Source organism: Cannabis sativa, chromosome 7, assembly GCF_029168945.1.
Source record: "Cannabis sativa cultivar Pink pepper isolate KNU-18-1 chromosome 7, ASM2916894v1, whole genome shotgun sequence".
Taxonomy (NCBI): domain Eukaryota; kingdom Viridiplantae; phylum Streptophyta; class Magnoliopsida; order Rosales; family Cannabaceae; genus Cannabis; species Cannabis sativa.
This window is the reverse complement of record NC_083607.1, coordinates 1,028,425-1,043,456: the sequence shown is the minus strand read 5'-3', so window position 1 is coordinate 1,043,456 and position 15,032 is coordinate 1,028,425. Positions and strand designations below refer to the sequence as shown.

General features: G+C 32.0%; 2 protein-coding genes across 2 annotated transcripts; both read right to left on the bottom strand.

Annotated features, from left to right (window-relative positions):
- Positions 1–2,255: 2,255 nt before the first annotated feature.
- Positions 2,256–5,136, bottom strand: LOC115697090 (clathrin light chain 2). The gene is made up of 3 exons (XM_030623998.2): positions 4,575–5,136; positions 3,082–3,235; positions 2,256–2,993 (listed from the first exon to the last, which is right to left on the bottom strand). Exons 1-3 carry the CDS (start codon positions 5,006–5,008, stop codon positions 2,568–2,570), a joined length of 1,014 nt encoding a protein of 337 aa, XP_030479858.2. The 5' UTR covers positions 5,009–5,136; the 3' UTR covers positions 2,256–2,567.
- A 1,821-nt stretch (positions 5,137–6,957) lies between these two features.
- LOC115697433 (RNA polymerase II C-terminal domain phosphatase-like 1) lies at positions 6,958–13,390 on the bottom strand. Its single transcript, XM_030624432.2, has 17 exons — positions 12,645–13,390; positions 11,611–12,087; positions 11,215–11,425; positions 10,951–11,108; positions 10,785–10,855; positions 10,605–10,710; positions 10,424–10,531; positions 9,721–10,299; positions 9,573–9,636; positions 9,262–9,392; positions 9,106–9,159; positions 8,635–8,731; positions 8,352–8,548; positions 8,190–8,276; positions 8,015–8,080; positions 7,860–7,927; positions 6,958–7,770 (listed from the first exon to the last, which is right to left on the bottom strand). Exons 1-17 carry the CDS (start codon positions 12,927–12,929, stop codon positions 7,659–7,661), a joined length of 2,871 nt encoding a protein of 956 aa, XP_030480292.2. The 5' UTR covers positions 12,930–13,390; the 3' UTR covers positions 6,958–7,658.
- Between the last annotated feature and the right edge of the window lie 1,642 nt (positions 13,391–15,032).

Below are 15,032 nucleotides of genomic sequence, written 5' to 3'. Positions count from 1 at the left end.
GTGATATGATAAAACTGTTTACATTTTTTGTATCTGTTCGTATTAAGCATTGTCTTCAAGTTGGTTGCATTAAAAAAAAAAGTTGTTAAAAAATTAAGCTCAGGGTCCTATTTTTATTATTTTAGAAAATACAGGATCTATTTTGTCATTTAACAAAACACAGGGTCTAATCTGTAACTTTTGCAAAACACAGGGTCCAAAATGGTATTTACCCTTAAAAATATTAACTGAAAAATAATAAAGGACAACACCAATGGTGCCTAGCACCTTCCTATGTGTCAGTATCGCTATTGATCCAACTAAATATCGGGTCCCACATAGTTTAATATAATAACTTTTAGAAAGTATCGCTAGTCAATCGTAACGTGTCGAGAAGGTACTAGACACTATTGGTACCTAATAACAATGCTCTATTCAACTTTACCAAATTAGTTCTCGAGAAGGTGACATGTCGAGAAGGTGCTAGACACTATTGGTACCTAATAACAATGCTCTATTCAACTTTACCAAATTAGTTCTCGAGAAGGTGACATGTCGAGAAGGTGCTAGACACTATTGGTACCTAATAACAATGCTCTATTCAACTTTACCAAATTAGTTCTCGAGAAGGTGACATGTCGAGAAGGTGCTAGACACTATTGGTACCTAATAACAATGCTCTATTCAACTTTACCAAATTAGTTCTCGTTACTTTGTTCCCCCAAAAAATCAAGTAGCCCATTCTTTGGCCAAAATCAATCTACAAAAGATTATTTTAATTATTTTTGTGGAGTTATTTTTTCTATCAATGAAATTTTATTAAAAACCGTAAAAATATTTAAAATACCGTGCAATCATAATCTATAACCTCTATAAAAGTGGGAATAATTTTAGGCTTTTACTATATAAATTACACAATTAACCTTCATCAAATATTAAATTACAAACTCTTTTTTTTGGATGAACAACAAACTATTAATATTTTTTTATGCTTTCAAAAATAAAAAATTATATTATAACCCTCTAACTTACATCTAATTAGGAAAATGATTTATTTATTATTTTATTAAATAAAAATAAATAAAAAATAAAAGTTTACTTATATAAGTGTATATAAAATATTAATTTTTTTTTTTAAAAAAAACTAAATATTTATATCATGCATAAAAAGTGAAAATATTTTTGGATATCCACTAATTGAATTACATAATTAGCCTTCAACACATATTAAATTACAAAAAAAAAATTGATAAAACAAGTAGCACATTACACTACACTACTTCTTAAGGTTAATGCTAAATAAGTTTGTCATCCAATTGACATTTTGTCTTATGTGAAATATTTGTAGAGGTGATTATTTTATCAAAGTCTCTCAATTACAAATATAATTTTAAATTAATAAGGTTTCTTTATTCTTTTTTAAGTGAATATTTTACCTTTGATAATTATATAATTAATATATATACTAATAATCATACCATATAATAAATGAATTTATTGGTGTATATAATTAAATTGAGACAATATTTATCTATAATCTATAACTGTAATAAAATTGTTAATAATTTTGGAGTTCTATTTACATATGTATACTTCATTATTAAAAAAAATTAAACTTAATAAAAACTTTATGTATTATTTATTTTATAAAATTAATTAGGTATTTTATGTATTGATTATTTTTCTTTTAAAAAAAATCTAAAATATTCTATTTTACAAAAATAAAATGTGTGTAAAATATCCTAAATATTTTTAAGAGTCACAAAATTAATAAATAATTTTGGCCATTGTTAATTTACAAAAAACAGTGAAGACTAAGAACATCTCAAATGGAGATGCAAATAAGTAATGCAAATATAAAATATAGCTTATTATGTCAAAAGTCTACTCCAATGGTATGTCAAATTGTGATACAAATATCTCACATAACAAAAAGTGATCTAAATTTGGATCACAATATAGTATAATGTAAAATTTGCATTACAATAAATGCTATGATTTTATAATTACTATTATGCTATTTTTAATATTTTATTATAAAAGTTTAATTAACATGTTTGCATTATTATTTTATATTTTTAATAAATTGTTAGATGAACATTTAATGATATATTATATTTTGCATTAAAATTTATAATAATACATTGGACCATAATAGTAAAAATTGATGCAAAAATGTCACAAAACCATTATTTGTACCAAATATAAATTAATTTTTACATCTTCCATTGGAGATGGTTAAAAAAAAAAATCAACATATATATTACAAATTTATTGAAAAAATATTTGAACTATGGGCTCACGTGCGAAGCACGTTAGACCCAACTAGTATCTTATAAAATAATCAAAGTTGGTCCCAAAATTAAATTGATTCATCATTTTTTTTAAAAAAAATATAACAATTTCACATTCTCAAAATATAAAAAACCATACCAAAACCCCAATGTGTAATAAAATCAAAAAGGGTATTCAAAACTAAAAACCCTCTTAATGGAATCCAAAAGATTACCATAAAATAGTAAGAAGAAAAAAAAAAAACCAATTAACAAAACACATTATGAGAACATAGAGAGAACAATTTTTTGTTATTATATAATAGCAGGCTGATCATTTGTTGTTGTTGTTGGTGCTTTTTCTTCTTCTTCGTCTTTAGAGGCGATAACTTTGGCGTCGGTTTTACCATCCTTGGCGTCTTTTGCAGCAACCGATATGGTTTTACCTGTTTTTCCATCTTTGGTGTCTTTGGGGTCTTTGGCCGGAGGAGGTGGGGGTGGAATCATGTGAGGTGGGGGTGTGTGTTTCAGCTTCACGAGTATTTGTCTCATTCGTGAAAGATCGGTTGGTTTCCCGGGTTTTGGACCTTGGACGATTGTGATCGAGGGTCTCTTGTCTTGATCTTTCTTGCTTCTCTTCTTCTCGATGTTTGGAACCTCGTGAGGAATAAGCTCGGCTATTGCTTTCCAATATTGCTTGTCAGCACTTTTGTGGAAATTCTCTTGATTAGCCAAGAATAACTGTTCCAAAACACATGTTTTGTACTAGTAAATAGAATGGTGTTTAAAGTTTGAGAGTTGTTGAAGAAATCGGTTTTCAGCATTTTACCTTCTCCTTTTCTCGGTTGTTGGTTTTGTTAGTTTCGACGTTAAGCTTCCTTTTCTCGTAGAAAGATATTATGAATTCTTCAGCTTCTTCGAGGATTTTGTTTCTCATTTCCTTTTCCCTATTCTCCTTCTCCTCGAGTAGAATCGCGTTTTTACTGTAAAGCAGAAGAAAGCAAGTCAATTTATTAAGTTTGTATGCATATAAGTTCGAAATTTGGAAAACCAATGTTTGAATTAAAGGCAGGGACGGTTTTTATATCGTTATCAATGAACCTCTCCACTAATTTAGAACCTTTTAACTCGGGTCGAAGGACAATGGCCTATAATGCTGTTAACTAACATGAACTATTCGACCCTTGTGAGTAAATACAAGTGCAAACTAAACCAAAACACACATCATAAGAACTCACTTGTAAGAAATCATAAGAACTGAACTCATAATCTTATCAATGAATCCCTCCACTACTTTTAGACACTTTTAACTCGGTTCGAAGAACAACGGGCCTATAATGCCATTAACTAACATAAACTATTGAACCCTTGTGAGTACATACAAGAGCAAAGCAAACCAAATCACACATTAACAACTCACTAGTAAGAAATCATCAAGCTGAAGATCTGAACTCAAATCTTATCAATGAATTTCTCCACTACTTTTAGACCCTTTCAACTCAGGTGGAAGAAAAACGACCTATAATGCTGTTAATGAACTATTCAACCCTTCTGAGTATATACAAAAGGAAAGCAAACTACATATATCTAACAACTCACTTGTAAGAGATCATCATGCTGAAGAACTGAAACTCACTTCTTGTCTAATAAACAGTCCACAAGTTTTGCAAATGTTGTCTAAACTTAATAATGAACAACTGAGTTAAAATAAATCATCATCAAACTGAAGCACTGAACTCACTAACTACCATTGTTTTAACTTCTACTCAAACTTTGTCCAACTACACTCTCTAGATCAATGAACAACTGTAAGAAATCCTTGAGCCGAAACAATGAGCTCACAGAACATGTCAAATAAACAATCTACAACCTAAAGATCTTGGAACAAACATGACCCTTCTAAAACTCTACTTCTAAACTAAATTTAATCTTTATTATAATTAAAATGTGTACCATTTTTCATTACTAACAAATTCATGAAGAAAGCTACAAAATTTGCTCTGTAATTCCTATTTGAATCAAAACAAAAGCGGTTCCAGGCTCATGATTTGCTCTTATGAGTTCTTGATTCAATTTCTCACTTCAATTTACTTAGAATAAATTAGTCATATGCTAGAATTTCAAGCCTTGCAAAGATTGGACAAAAAATCAAAGCAATGGGATACTTTTTGATTAGATCTCCATTATGAATAATTAATAAATCTCAAAATAGTTTCTCATTCTCATTATTATGAGGAAAATGTATGGATCTAAGCTCAATAAAATCTTAAAGAACTAGAATATACACAGATCTAAGCTAAGCCAGTCAGATCGGAAACTCACCGTCTCCATTCACGAAGAGCGTAACCTTCCTCAGGCTCCATCTCTGTCGGAGGCGGAAGAACAGGACCATCAAGCGTCGAGAACACTCCATCACCATTACCAATTCCATCCTCACCAACGCCATAAGACTCAAACAGACTTCCGTTTCCATTATTTCCATTCCCGTTCCCATTCTCAACGTGAACAGAACCAAAAGGAGACGAATCTGAATAGTTCGGGTTCGGATCTTCGAATCCGAAGGGAGAAGTAGCGGCGGTGGAGTGATCTACAGCAACATAATCATCGGATTGGTGTTGATCGGCGGGAAAAGTTGAGGAAGAGAATGAATCGTAGGCTGAGAAATCGTCGACTACGACGACGTCGTTGTCATCGAAATGGCGGTCGGAGGAGTTGAGATCGTCGCCGTCGAGACCGTAGGCGTCGAAGGAAGCCATAGCTTTCTCTCTCTCTCTCTCTCCTCTGATCTGATTCTCTGTGTGAAAGGGTAAAACGACAGCGTTTTATTGTTCTGTGTAATGAAATAATGTGAAGAAGAGGAGTCGTTTTGAATTGGGAATCTATATATATAGTTAACGGTGAAGAGACTGAACTTAACGGAAAATGGGAAACGGGAAATGGGAGTGAATTTATTTAGGGTAAAATGGTAAATATAACTAAAGTTTTAAGTTTTAAACTTAATGTTTATTTTTAGCGGACTCAATATTTATAAAATTATAAATTTTTTTTTAATTTTTTTAGTATAATTCTCTTTTAAATTTATTAAAGGAATATTTAGAAGTAAATCATACTATATGTTTCAGTCTTAGACTTAATGACCTAGAATCTATCTTATATATGGCTTGTTCAAAAAAATAACAGAGTTGTACTGAAGAAATTAGAGAGAAATTACAGTTTTACAAATATTAGGTACTTATGCCGCTAAAAATAAATATTAAGTTTATGTCACTTACAAACTTAAAACTTTAAGTATTTATGCCGCTAATTACCTTTTTTCTTTATTTTATTGTTTTAATTAGTTTTTCTCTGTAAGGGTAAAATAAGAGCATTTTTATTATTGTGTGTATATTTAATAATGTAAAGAAGATGAGTCGTTTTTAATTAGTTTCTCGATAACGTTTTATCAGTGTATTGTAATAATGTAAAGAAAAGAAATCGTTTTGAATTGGGAATCTTTATATGTATATAGTTAACGGTGAAGAGACGAAATGGGAAACAAAAAACAAAAAGGATTTTATATTTATTTTTTTTATAATTAGTTTATCTTAATGTTGTTTATGAGTAATAATAATAATAATAAGTCTACAATTTGGGATTTTTTTCTCAATAAATTAGAAATTATTATTATACTTCTCATCGTGTTTTTTTGGAGCCTATGCCTTCTTTTGATGTTTTTGTCATTGTTAAAGTCAAAGTTAGTCTAATTGAATTTATTCAAAAAAAATATATTATTATTATTATTAAATAATTATATAATTTAAATGTTTTAAGGACGTGTTAAGAAAATTTTTGTGTAATTAGAATTGACTGTAATTACCAAATTCTATCAGTAATTACCAAATTCTATCAGTAATAAATTTTTGTATTTTATTTATTCTTATTATTAAGAGAATAAAAAGGTTTCTAATTTCTTGAGCTAAGAGGAGAGAGAAGGTAAAGCTTCTATTTTTGATGTATTATTATAATATGAAAATCGTACGGACACATGTACCTAATTGTGAAGTTATTCCCCTCAAAATAAATAAATAAATGCCTTTTCAAATAAATAAATAAATTGTGAAGTTATTCAATGAAAAAAAAAAAAAAAAAAAAAACCCTTGAATTCATAATTTCATAATTCTCTAGTTATTTAAGAACAAGTGTCATTGTCATCACTTCAATTTATTTAAGATATTATTCCATTTCCATGTGCTTAAGTACCAATTCAATATTTTCATTAATCCAATAATAATATTAAATTTTATTAATATAATGACACTTGCCTATTAATTTAATTTTTTTAATTCCAAAAGTACCTAATTATTGTTAATAATTGTAGTCTAGTAAGTACCAAATACAATTTTTAAAAAATATTATAATACAATTGTTGTAAAAGAATACATTTACAAACAAATATTATTAGTAGTGAAAATTGTCTATTGATGGTTTTTTTTTTATTATTATTATCATTTTAAATAAAATTATACAATGCACTTAAAATCATATTTTATTTTAATTTTTTTACATTTTTACAATTTTTTTTAATATTTTCAAAATTTTTATTTTTTTTTATTGATTTTAACATTTTTTTTTTCATAGCATAAAACAACTCATATTTTTGTAAAATAATAAAAATTCATACAAATGTAAATATATATAATTCTCTCTCATTTATAGAGAAAAAATAAAAATAAAAATTGATAACTTCCATACACATCTAAAGACCATACTACATATTTGGTCATTTCTTAAGATTTTTTTTTCTCACAACATTAATTCATCAATAAATCTCCAATTTAGGTAAATTTTCTTCCAATATTGGATAATAAAACTCAAAAAGAGTAAAAGAAAAGAAAAAATAAATAAAAAAATTGTATTACAACAACTCATTGATTAGTTTACATCATTTCACCAATCAGTAAACTTACAAAAAACAAGAGTTGGCTCGGTAGCATCGGCCGCCGGCCGCAGCATCAGCTTCGGTTTCGGTTTTTATGGTTAGTTGGTATTATAGCTGCTGCCTTCCCAAACTCCATTATCATTACATTTAGTTACCCGAACCGAAACACGCTCTTTTTCGATGATGGTATGTATGAATCATTACACGAAATGAAAAACCGAAACCCCCCCGGCTAAACAAGCTTCTACAACAGTTTTGGAAACCATACTCGAACAATTCGAATGTACCTTAAGGCTGAAGTTACTTGGAAAGCTGAGTGTGAATCGAATATGGGATCGTTGGTATCGGGAAAAAAAATGTTGTAAGAAGAAAAATCTGAAGCTTTTGCTTGTTTTCGACGGTTTTGGATCTCCACATAGCCATTGCCCTATGTACAGTGCATATGTTTGGACAATATGAGATGAAAAAAAAGGGAATCTGAAGGGCTTTTAGGGAACAGGGGGAGCATTTTTCGGGTATCTAGCAGAGGGTACACGTTGTAAGCCTCGTGGGAAATCTTGTGTCGTCTTCAAACGCTTATTCGGGAATCCTTGCAGTAACCTTATTATTATCAAAACAAAACACCAAAATAAGTTTTGTGGGCAATCAGTTAGGCTAAGATTAAGTGCAAGAGATGATAAAAGTCAAACCTAGGTGAATCTTGGCGTTTCGGGCCACCGTGCATTGATCTTATAGTTCCGAGTGCTCTTTCAGCAGCCTAAGGGGAAAAGAAAATATGAAGTTTGGAAGTCAATAGTGATACTTGAGGCGACAAGAAACTTAAAGGAGTTTTTACACAACATACCTGCAACTTTGCATCATCCCATGTCATCCCGATTCCTTTCCCGGCAACTTGGCCGTCTATTTCTACCTAAATATAACAACAAATTGAGCTAATTATGACATATTCCATACATGACAAGAAATCCATTTGAACATTATCGAAATTCACAAACCGAATGATGCTTCTCGATACATACCTGTGCATGGACTTCATCTTTTCGGATCAAACCACTAGCAGGTAAAGGCAGAGGATGAAAAGATAAACTAAGACCCTCCATCATACACTGAAGAAGTTAAATCCAACATATTAAGTTTACGAAAGAAAAAAAAAACCCGAAAAAGGACAATTTAGATCTTACATATTCTTTAAGTGCAGATACTGAATTCGTAGATTTCTTAGTGCCCATAAACCTAGGTGGTTCTGATACATTTGAAAATGACAAAGATTCGTCTTTGGCCAACGAAAAGCTCCCGGATGAATTCACATTACTGACGAAACCATTCTCACTAGTTTCAGGAAGCGGAGAATCAGGCTTAATTCTTGACATGTACACATCTGCAGAAATCGCCCCAGCTCAAATCAATTTAAGCGCTTTGCTAAGTCAAAGCATTCCTAACATCATGTTGAGAAATCATTCTTACCAGCCAAGTTCTTAAGAGAAGACTCGGCAGCAAAAAGCTGAGCTTCTCGTCTTGTTCTACCAGTTCCGCCACCAATTTTTTCTCCGGCAAACCAAACCTGTAACAAGAATGAACTTATAACTTAATAATGCATTTATCGGTGAGAAATGTGAAAAAAAAGCCATATCAGAAAGAATTCAGAAATTTCTGAGAAAGAAAAATGTAGCTAAGTTAGAGTTCAGACTCCCATTTTTACTTAAACCAGCAAGTGGGTTTGTAATCTGCAGAAAATGTTAATTTGGGCAGACCGAGTCTAACTAACAAAACGACATGTCGACTCTTATCATCAGGTTTCGGCTATTTTAGATGACTATGAACTATTTCAAAACATAGCAATAGTGCATATAGATCAGATTAAAAGCCCAATAGACCTGCACATTAGGCCAAAAAAAATGCATAAGGTTCGCGTGTAGAAAGTTTAAAGAAAGCTACCTCGATAGAAAACTGCAAATCCGTGGATGAAACCAAAGATGGTCTAAACTCCACCTATATGGCAGAAAGAACAAGTAATGAAAAATTAGATGTGATAATGGGGTAATGTATACTTGTGCTCTGTGCGAAATTTCGTAAGAAACACTCCCACAATACCTTGGCTCCACATTTCATTCCAATTTCTTGTAGAACACTAATTGGAGAATCTGCATTTGAGACTGGTGGCCCAGAATCAAAGTCAGCTTCTCTAATGCTTGAAGACGATCGACTCAAGGAAATATCCTCTCCTGCAATCATGCAGGTACAAAATCAATCATAACACAGCGAAATAGCTAGGAACCAACCCAACAAATTCGAGCTTTTACACCATCAAACAACCTCAAATCAAAAATTAATAAAAACCAAATGAACATATTGTTCGTAAATGCTAAAACATAAAAAATCCAGTTATTCATATCATCACTCACCAGGCACAACATTATAAGGAGGCAAGGAATGGTTTGTTCTCATCTGATCCTCTCTATGTAAGGTCTGCAAAAGTAAAGTATCAAACAACAATGAGTTTCATCAGTCAACAAAAAACCCGAAAAACTCAGCAAACTACGTGCCAAATACCTCTTTTGGTAATCTTTGATTTTCGTGAAGAATCCTATCAGAAGGCATTGAACTCTCAACCTTGGGGAAAAAAGATGCATGATGAGGCCGCTGCTGCTTCTCTATATGCATTGGATCTACATCTAAAGGAAATTCTTTGGGTGTTACCCGGTTTATCTGTCGTGGAGGGCTCATCTCTTCCTCTACCGGAAACCAACCTCCACGAGATGGTGGCCTCGGAACAGAGACTTGCATAGCAGGTCTAACAGGAAACTGAGGTTCAGGTGGCGGTTGCTCTCTATTATCTTGCCCGTGTTGCAGAATGAGAAGCCTTCTCCTCGTATCGGGATCCAACTCTGATTCTGGTACCTCACCTTCTTCTCTTGCGGGAGAGCTTTGTAAGCTTGATTCCAATGAGCCAGCATATGATTTAATTATCGGGGCTACCTGGGGTTGGGGATACTGTACACTGGGGAAAGGTGTCATTGAAACTTGAGATGTTGGTAGTGAAACACTTCCGGTAGATGGTAAGGTATATTGAAGTGCAGTAGCAAGTCTAGAATCAGGGTTAATGGCTGACGAAACAGCCGATAATGCTTCCTAAAAACAAGAAACGACTAGATTAGAGTGTTGAACTGTCGGACTTTTTATTTCAGAATCTCAAAAATTCATATATTAATGTAAAACCATACAAAAACGCATATATTTAGATCTTAAGAACAACCTTCAATCTCCTTTCAACCTCAGCATCTGCCATGCCATCAAAAACAGGTAGATCCCTATTTCCATTTGCAGCAGCAGCAGCAGCCGAACCAGAAGCAGAACCATCATCCTGAACGATACAAATAATTAATCTCCACCCAATACACAATATGAAAATCAAATGTATAAATTCCCGGACTAACCTCAGAAACTAGATAACTGCTCACATCGGGAGGACTGGGAACATCTTTAATATCATCTTCATATGAAACTTCAACAATCTTTTGTAGAAGACAGTCATCAAATTCTCTGTTGGCAAAATCCAAGGTTATAAACATATTGACCAATATTTAATTCTCATCTTGATAAGCATTGTATCTTACTTGAAAAAACCACCTCTGACATTACAAGCAACATTTCTAGCAACACACAAGACAGGAACAGTATTGTTCACCTGCAAACATTAAATCCATAATAATTTGTCATTTAAGCAATATGGATACCCAACAAATGAGGGTGCATGAATAATTCAAATAGTGAGAATAATACTTCAGCTTGAGGAGCATAGTATGGAGCAAAAGCAGGCACAACATGCACCCTAGGTTGATCTTTCTCATCCCACACTTTTAACCGATCATCGATCACCAATGACATTTTTGGATGGCAGAGACCATTTTGAAAGACATTAAATAATGATTTCCTCAAACCTTTAAATATGATCAATGTTAGAGAAACCATAAGACAGCAATACGAGGCGCAAGGATTTGCAAAAATGAAGTGTAAACAGAATCGAAATGAAATAATTCCACTTACCAGATTTAACACACACGATACGATCCAGTAATTCTTTTGAGTTTATCAAATTAGACTCTGGATCAAGAAGCCTCCACATTTCTAAAGCATAATCCCTTTCAGCCATCGTACAAACATAGACCTCAAAGCGCTTACGCCCTCTTGCAGTCAAATAATTTCTAAGATCCTCCCACGCAGGTCTCAACCTCACAAGAACACTGGTATCACGAATCTACAGTGGTAAGAAAGTTCCATGTTGGTCAAAAGAACTCACACTATCAAATATATTATCTTGTAACAAAATTCCGAAGAGTTATAAGTTGTTAAAAGCATACAGAAAACCCGATGTAATACATGTCAATATCAAATAAGCAACTCGTCAATTTTATAACTGCTTCAAAATTAATGTCTACAAACCTGCGGATTAATGCGTGTCAGAATGATGTTTTTCTCATTTAACCTAATGAGCGGGCGGACAATAGTTTGATGATTCCCAGAAACAGGAGGAACAACCTCAGATTGGACTTTGATAACCCTTCCATTGTCAACAACCTGATCATTTTCAGCATATTGCTTCAATATAGCCTTGTCATCCTGATAGCGTCTGACTTCTGCAACCATACCAGAAAGGCGTTGCGGGTCTAACTCACTGCTTATTTTTCGTTGCAGAGACTCAATTCTATCCTCAAACGAGCGCATTGTGTTTGCAACTATGAGAGTTTCATCGAGATCAAATACAATACCAAGACATCTAAGGTTCAGCATGTTAAGACAAGAGTTGTAAAGTCCTAATGCAACGTTGAAACCCCAAAAACACGGGTATTGTTTATCATTTTTCCTGGAATACATTGCTACCAAATGAAGTTCCTCCCCTGCTAGGGGCATCACTGCAGTCTGTACACATAAAAAATGAGAATGATCAACTAGATTTCCATGCAGCCTTGCCATATAAATCCTTACCAGATTTCCCAGAATTACTAAGAATCATTTTTAACACTAATCAAGTCAGTCATTATTAGTTTAAGTGGTAATGGCAAGTATTCTATTTCTTCAGAAATCTTTACAAAGAACAAAAACCAAATTGTACAAAATTCCAATAAACTCTTAGTGTCAAGTTTCAGTTCAGGTAACAAAGTTCAGTCATATCAAGCTCAATCTCATTACCATAATAATAATAACAAAAACCCAATAAAATACTTATTATTCAAAAAATCTTGCCATTCATTTTCAGACATTCTCATGTATAAATCTCAAACTGGGTCCCCTGCAAATACTGTCCAAAGTCAGAACTAGTTCATTATTTGAAACTGGATTTCATTGCTTTCGGATTCTTCTTAATTCTTCTTCATCATCATCATCTTCATTTCTTCTTATTATTATTATTATCATTATTATTATTATTATTTATTATTATTAGAATGAATTGTTCTTTGTGGTTTATTATTATATACCTTGTTCTCCATGACACAGGAAGAGTGCAAAAGAAAGAGCGGCGAATCCTGTGATTGCGAGGTCTTTGACTCCATTTTGAAGCAAACACCACAAGAAGTAATGGTATGAAGCACTGCAAGTGGTGGACATCTCTCACTCGGTTGAGAAAAATGGTTTATTCTGATATCCTTCAATTCATCGATAATCTTCTTCTTCTTCTCGTTGTTGTTGTAATTCTCTTCATCTGGGTATATCTCAACTTCACCAACTAACTCAATCCCTTTATACACCAAAGACTTAAACATTATTTTCTTCTTCAAGTTCTCAAAAATCTCATCAAGTTGTTCAACTCAGTTCAAGGAAAAAGGGGGAAAATTTCATAACTTTATAAAGTTTCGTCCAATTCTTTTTTTGTGCTTTTAAATCACTGATCAATCAAAAACCCAACAAAAAAAAACGAAAAAAGAGAAAAGCTTTAGGTTTAGGTTTAGGTTTTTCTTCTTCTGCTACAAACTTTTAGATCCCAAATTGATGATTGAAATCTCAAAATCAAAAATCAAAATCAAAATCTCTCGTAATAAACAAATTGGGTATTGGATTTTGCTGTTCCTAGTATCTATTACGTGATTTTTGATACTACTAGGGTTTGATTTTGATGATGATGATGATCGAATCGTCAAAGAAGAGAAACCCTAGATCCAGATAGCGAAAGGTCAAAAATAACACTGCCCCAAAAATATAAAGAAATTAATTTAATTAAATAAATAAAAAGAGTTTCTTTTTCTTATATATATAAATAAAATATAAGCTGTAGTGCCAAAACCGTAATTTTGGAAAAGTTTGAGGGACAAAATGGACATTTCGTTACTTCAACCAACGAGCATCGAGATTCTACTTGGTTTACGTGACGTGGCACGTTGTTTTTCAAAATTAAGGTTTTATTTAATTAATTTAAAAAAGATAATGAAAGTGCGAGAAGTTTACACGTGTTGGGATTTGATTGGGTGACCATATCTATGGTTGTGGTTTTTTTACTAACTCTTTAATAAATATTCTTGTGTATTACTTTGCTTTAGTGTGACTTTTACTATGTTTTTCATTATTTACTAGAAAAAGTAACATTTTTTACTTTGATTATGTAATATTTTTCAATTATTTATTTTTTCATAATTGTAAATATTTTTTAAATTTATATATTTAAAGTAGAGTTTTAACTATAGCCTTTTAGTTAATTTTTATATTTGAATCACATGTTGTAATATTTTTTTTTTAAAATTTTTTTATTGAAGTATTCGTTATAGTTAAATTTTTAAAAATTTCTAAATAGTTTACAGTATAAAAAATAAAGTTTTTGATATTCTAATTCACCACACGTACTTAAAAAACTTCAAATATATATTTCGGCACTAGAAACTATTCAAAAATCTACAGGAGTGATGTTGTAACTATAACGAATATCATCATGAATAAAATTTCGAAAGAAAAAAAAAAGTATTCTGACATGTATTTTTGGGCATAAAGTTTGACTAAGAGGTTGTAATAGGAAGTTGACGGTAGCACTTCTCATATTTAAAATTTATTAATTATTTATGCACATGTCATTACTTTTATGTCTATAATGTGGTTAATTTGGCTTAATCGAGAACCTAAATGGTATAATTAAGATCTCCTCCATACCGATAAACATTGTTTTTGTTTGGAATGCTTTATTTAAAAAGTATATATTTTATCTTTTCATTTTAAGAACTTGAAATATTTTTCTTAATTTGGGATGTAGGATGAAGTGTATACTGAGAGGATGGAGTAGGGATGTAAACGGGGCGGGGAATTGGCAGGGAGTACTCTCCCTGTCCCCATCCCCGTTAAGGATTTTAGTCCTTATCCCCGCTTATTCTTCATTGGGGATGGGACGGGGAATCCCCTAATGGGGGCGGGGACGGGGCAGGGAATCCCCTAATAGAAAAATAAAGTTTATAGTAAAAATTTTAATATACAAAAATATTAAACTACAACAAAATTAAAATATTACACATTAATTATTATTCAATGAACTAATTATTATCCAAAATACAACTTAAAATTCATAAAAAGATACTAATATACTAAAAAATACAAATATAAATTATAAAATATTACTAGAAATATAAGATAAAATACTAAACGAGTCCCCGTCGGTGCGGAGAGTGTAATTCCCGTCCCGCCCCATTCCCTATTTAGGCGGAGAATGAGGCGGGGCCCCATCCCCGTGGGAGAAATGTGCATCCCTAGGATGGAGATACAAATTAGTGATATATTGTTAAAATATAGTTCATTTGGTAAAATATTAGTTCCAACAGTGTATCAAAAAATATGTCAAATTTAACAAGTAATAAAAGTTGTACTAAATTTAGTACACAATACAGCATGAC

Bases quoted from the DNA above. Each gene is read 5' to 3' on its own strand.
- LOC115697433 (XM_030624432.2), bottom strand. From the start codon at position 12,929: ATGTTTAAGTCTTTGGTGTATAAAGGGATTGAGTTAGTTGGTGAAGTT. The intron at 12,088-12,644 runs GTATATAATAAT...TTATGTGTACAG, and splicing joins CCTGTGTCATGGAGAACAAG to ACTGCAGTGATGCCCCTAGC. The intron at 8,732-9,105 runs GTAGCTTTCTTT...TTCTTGTTACAG, and splicing joins ATTTGCAGTTTTCTATCGAG to GTTTGGTTTGCCGGAGAAAA.
- LOC115697090 (XM_030623998.2), bottom strand. From the start codon at position 5,008: ATGGCTTCCTTCGACGCCTACGGTCTCGACGGCGACGATCTCAACTCC. The intron at 3,236-4,574 runs GTGAGTTTCCGA...TCTGCTTTACAG, and splicing joins GCTCTTCGTGAATGGAGACG to TAAAAACGCGATTCTACTCG. The intron at 2,994-3,081 runs GTAAAATGCTGA...GTTTTGGAACAG, and splicing joins ACAACCGAGAAAAGGAGAAG to TTATTCTTGGCTAATCAAGA.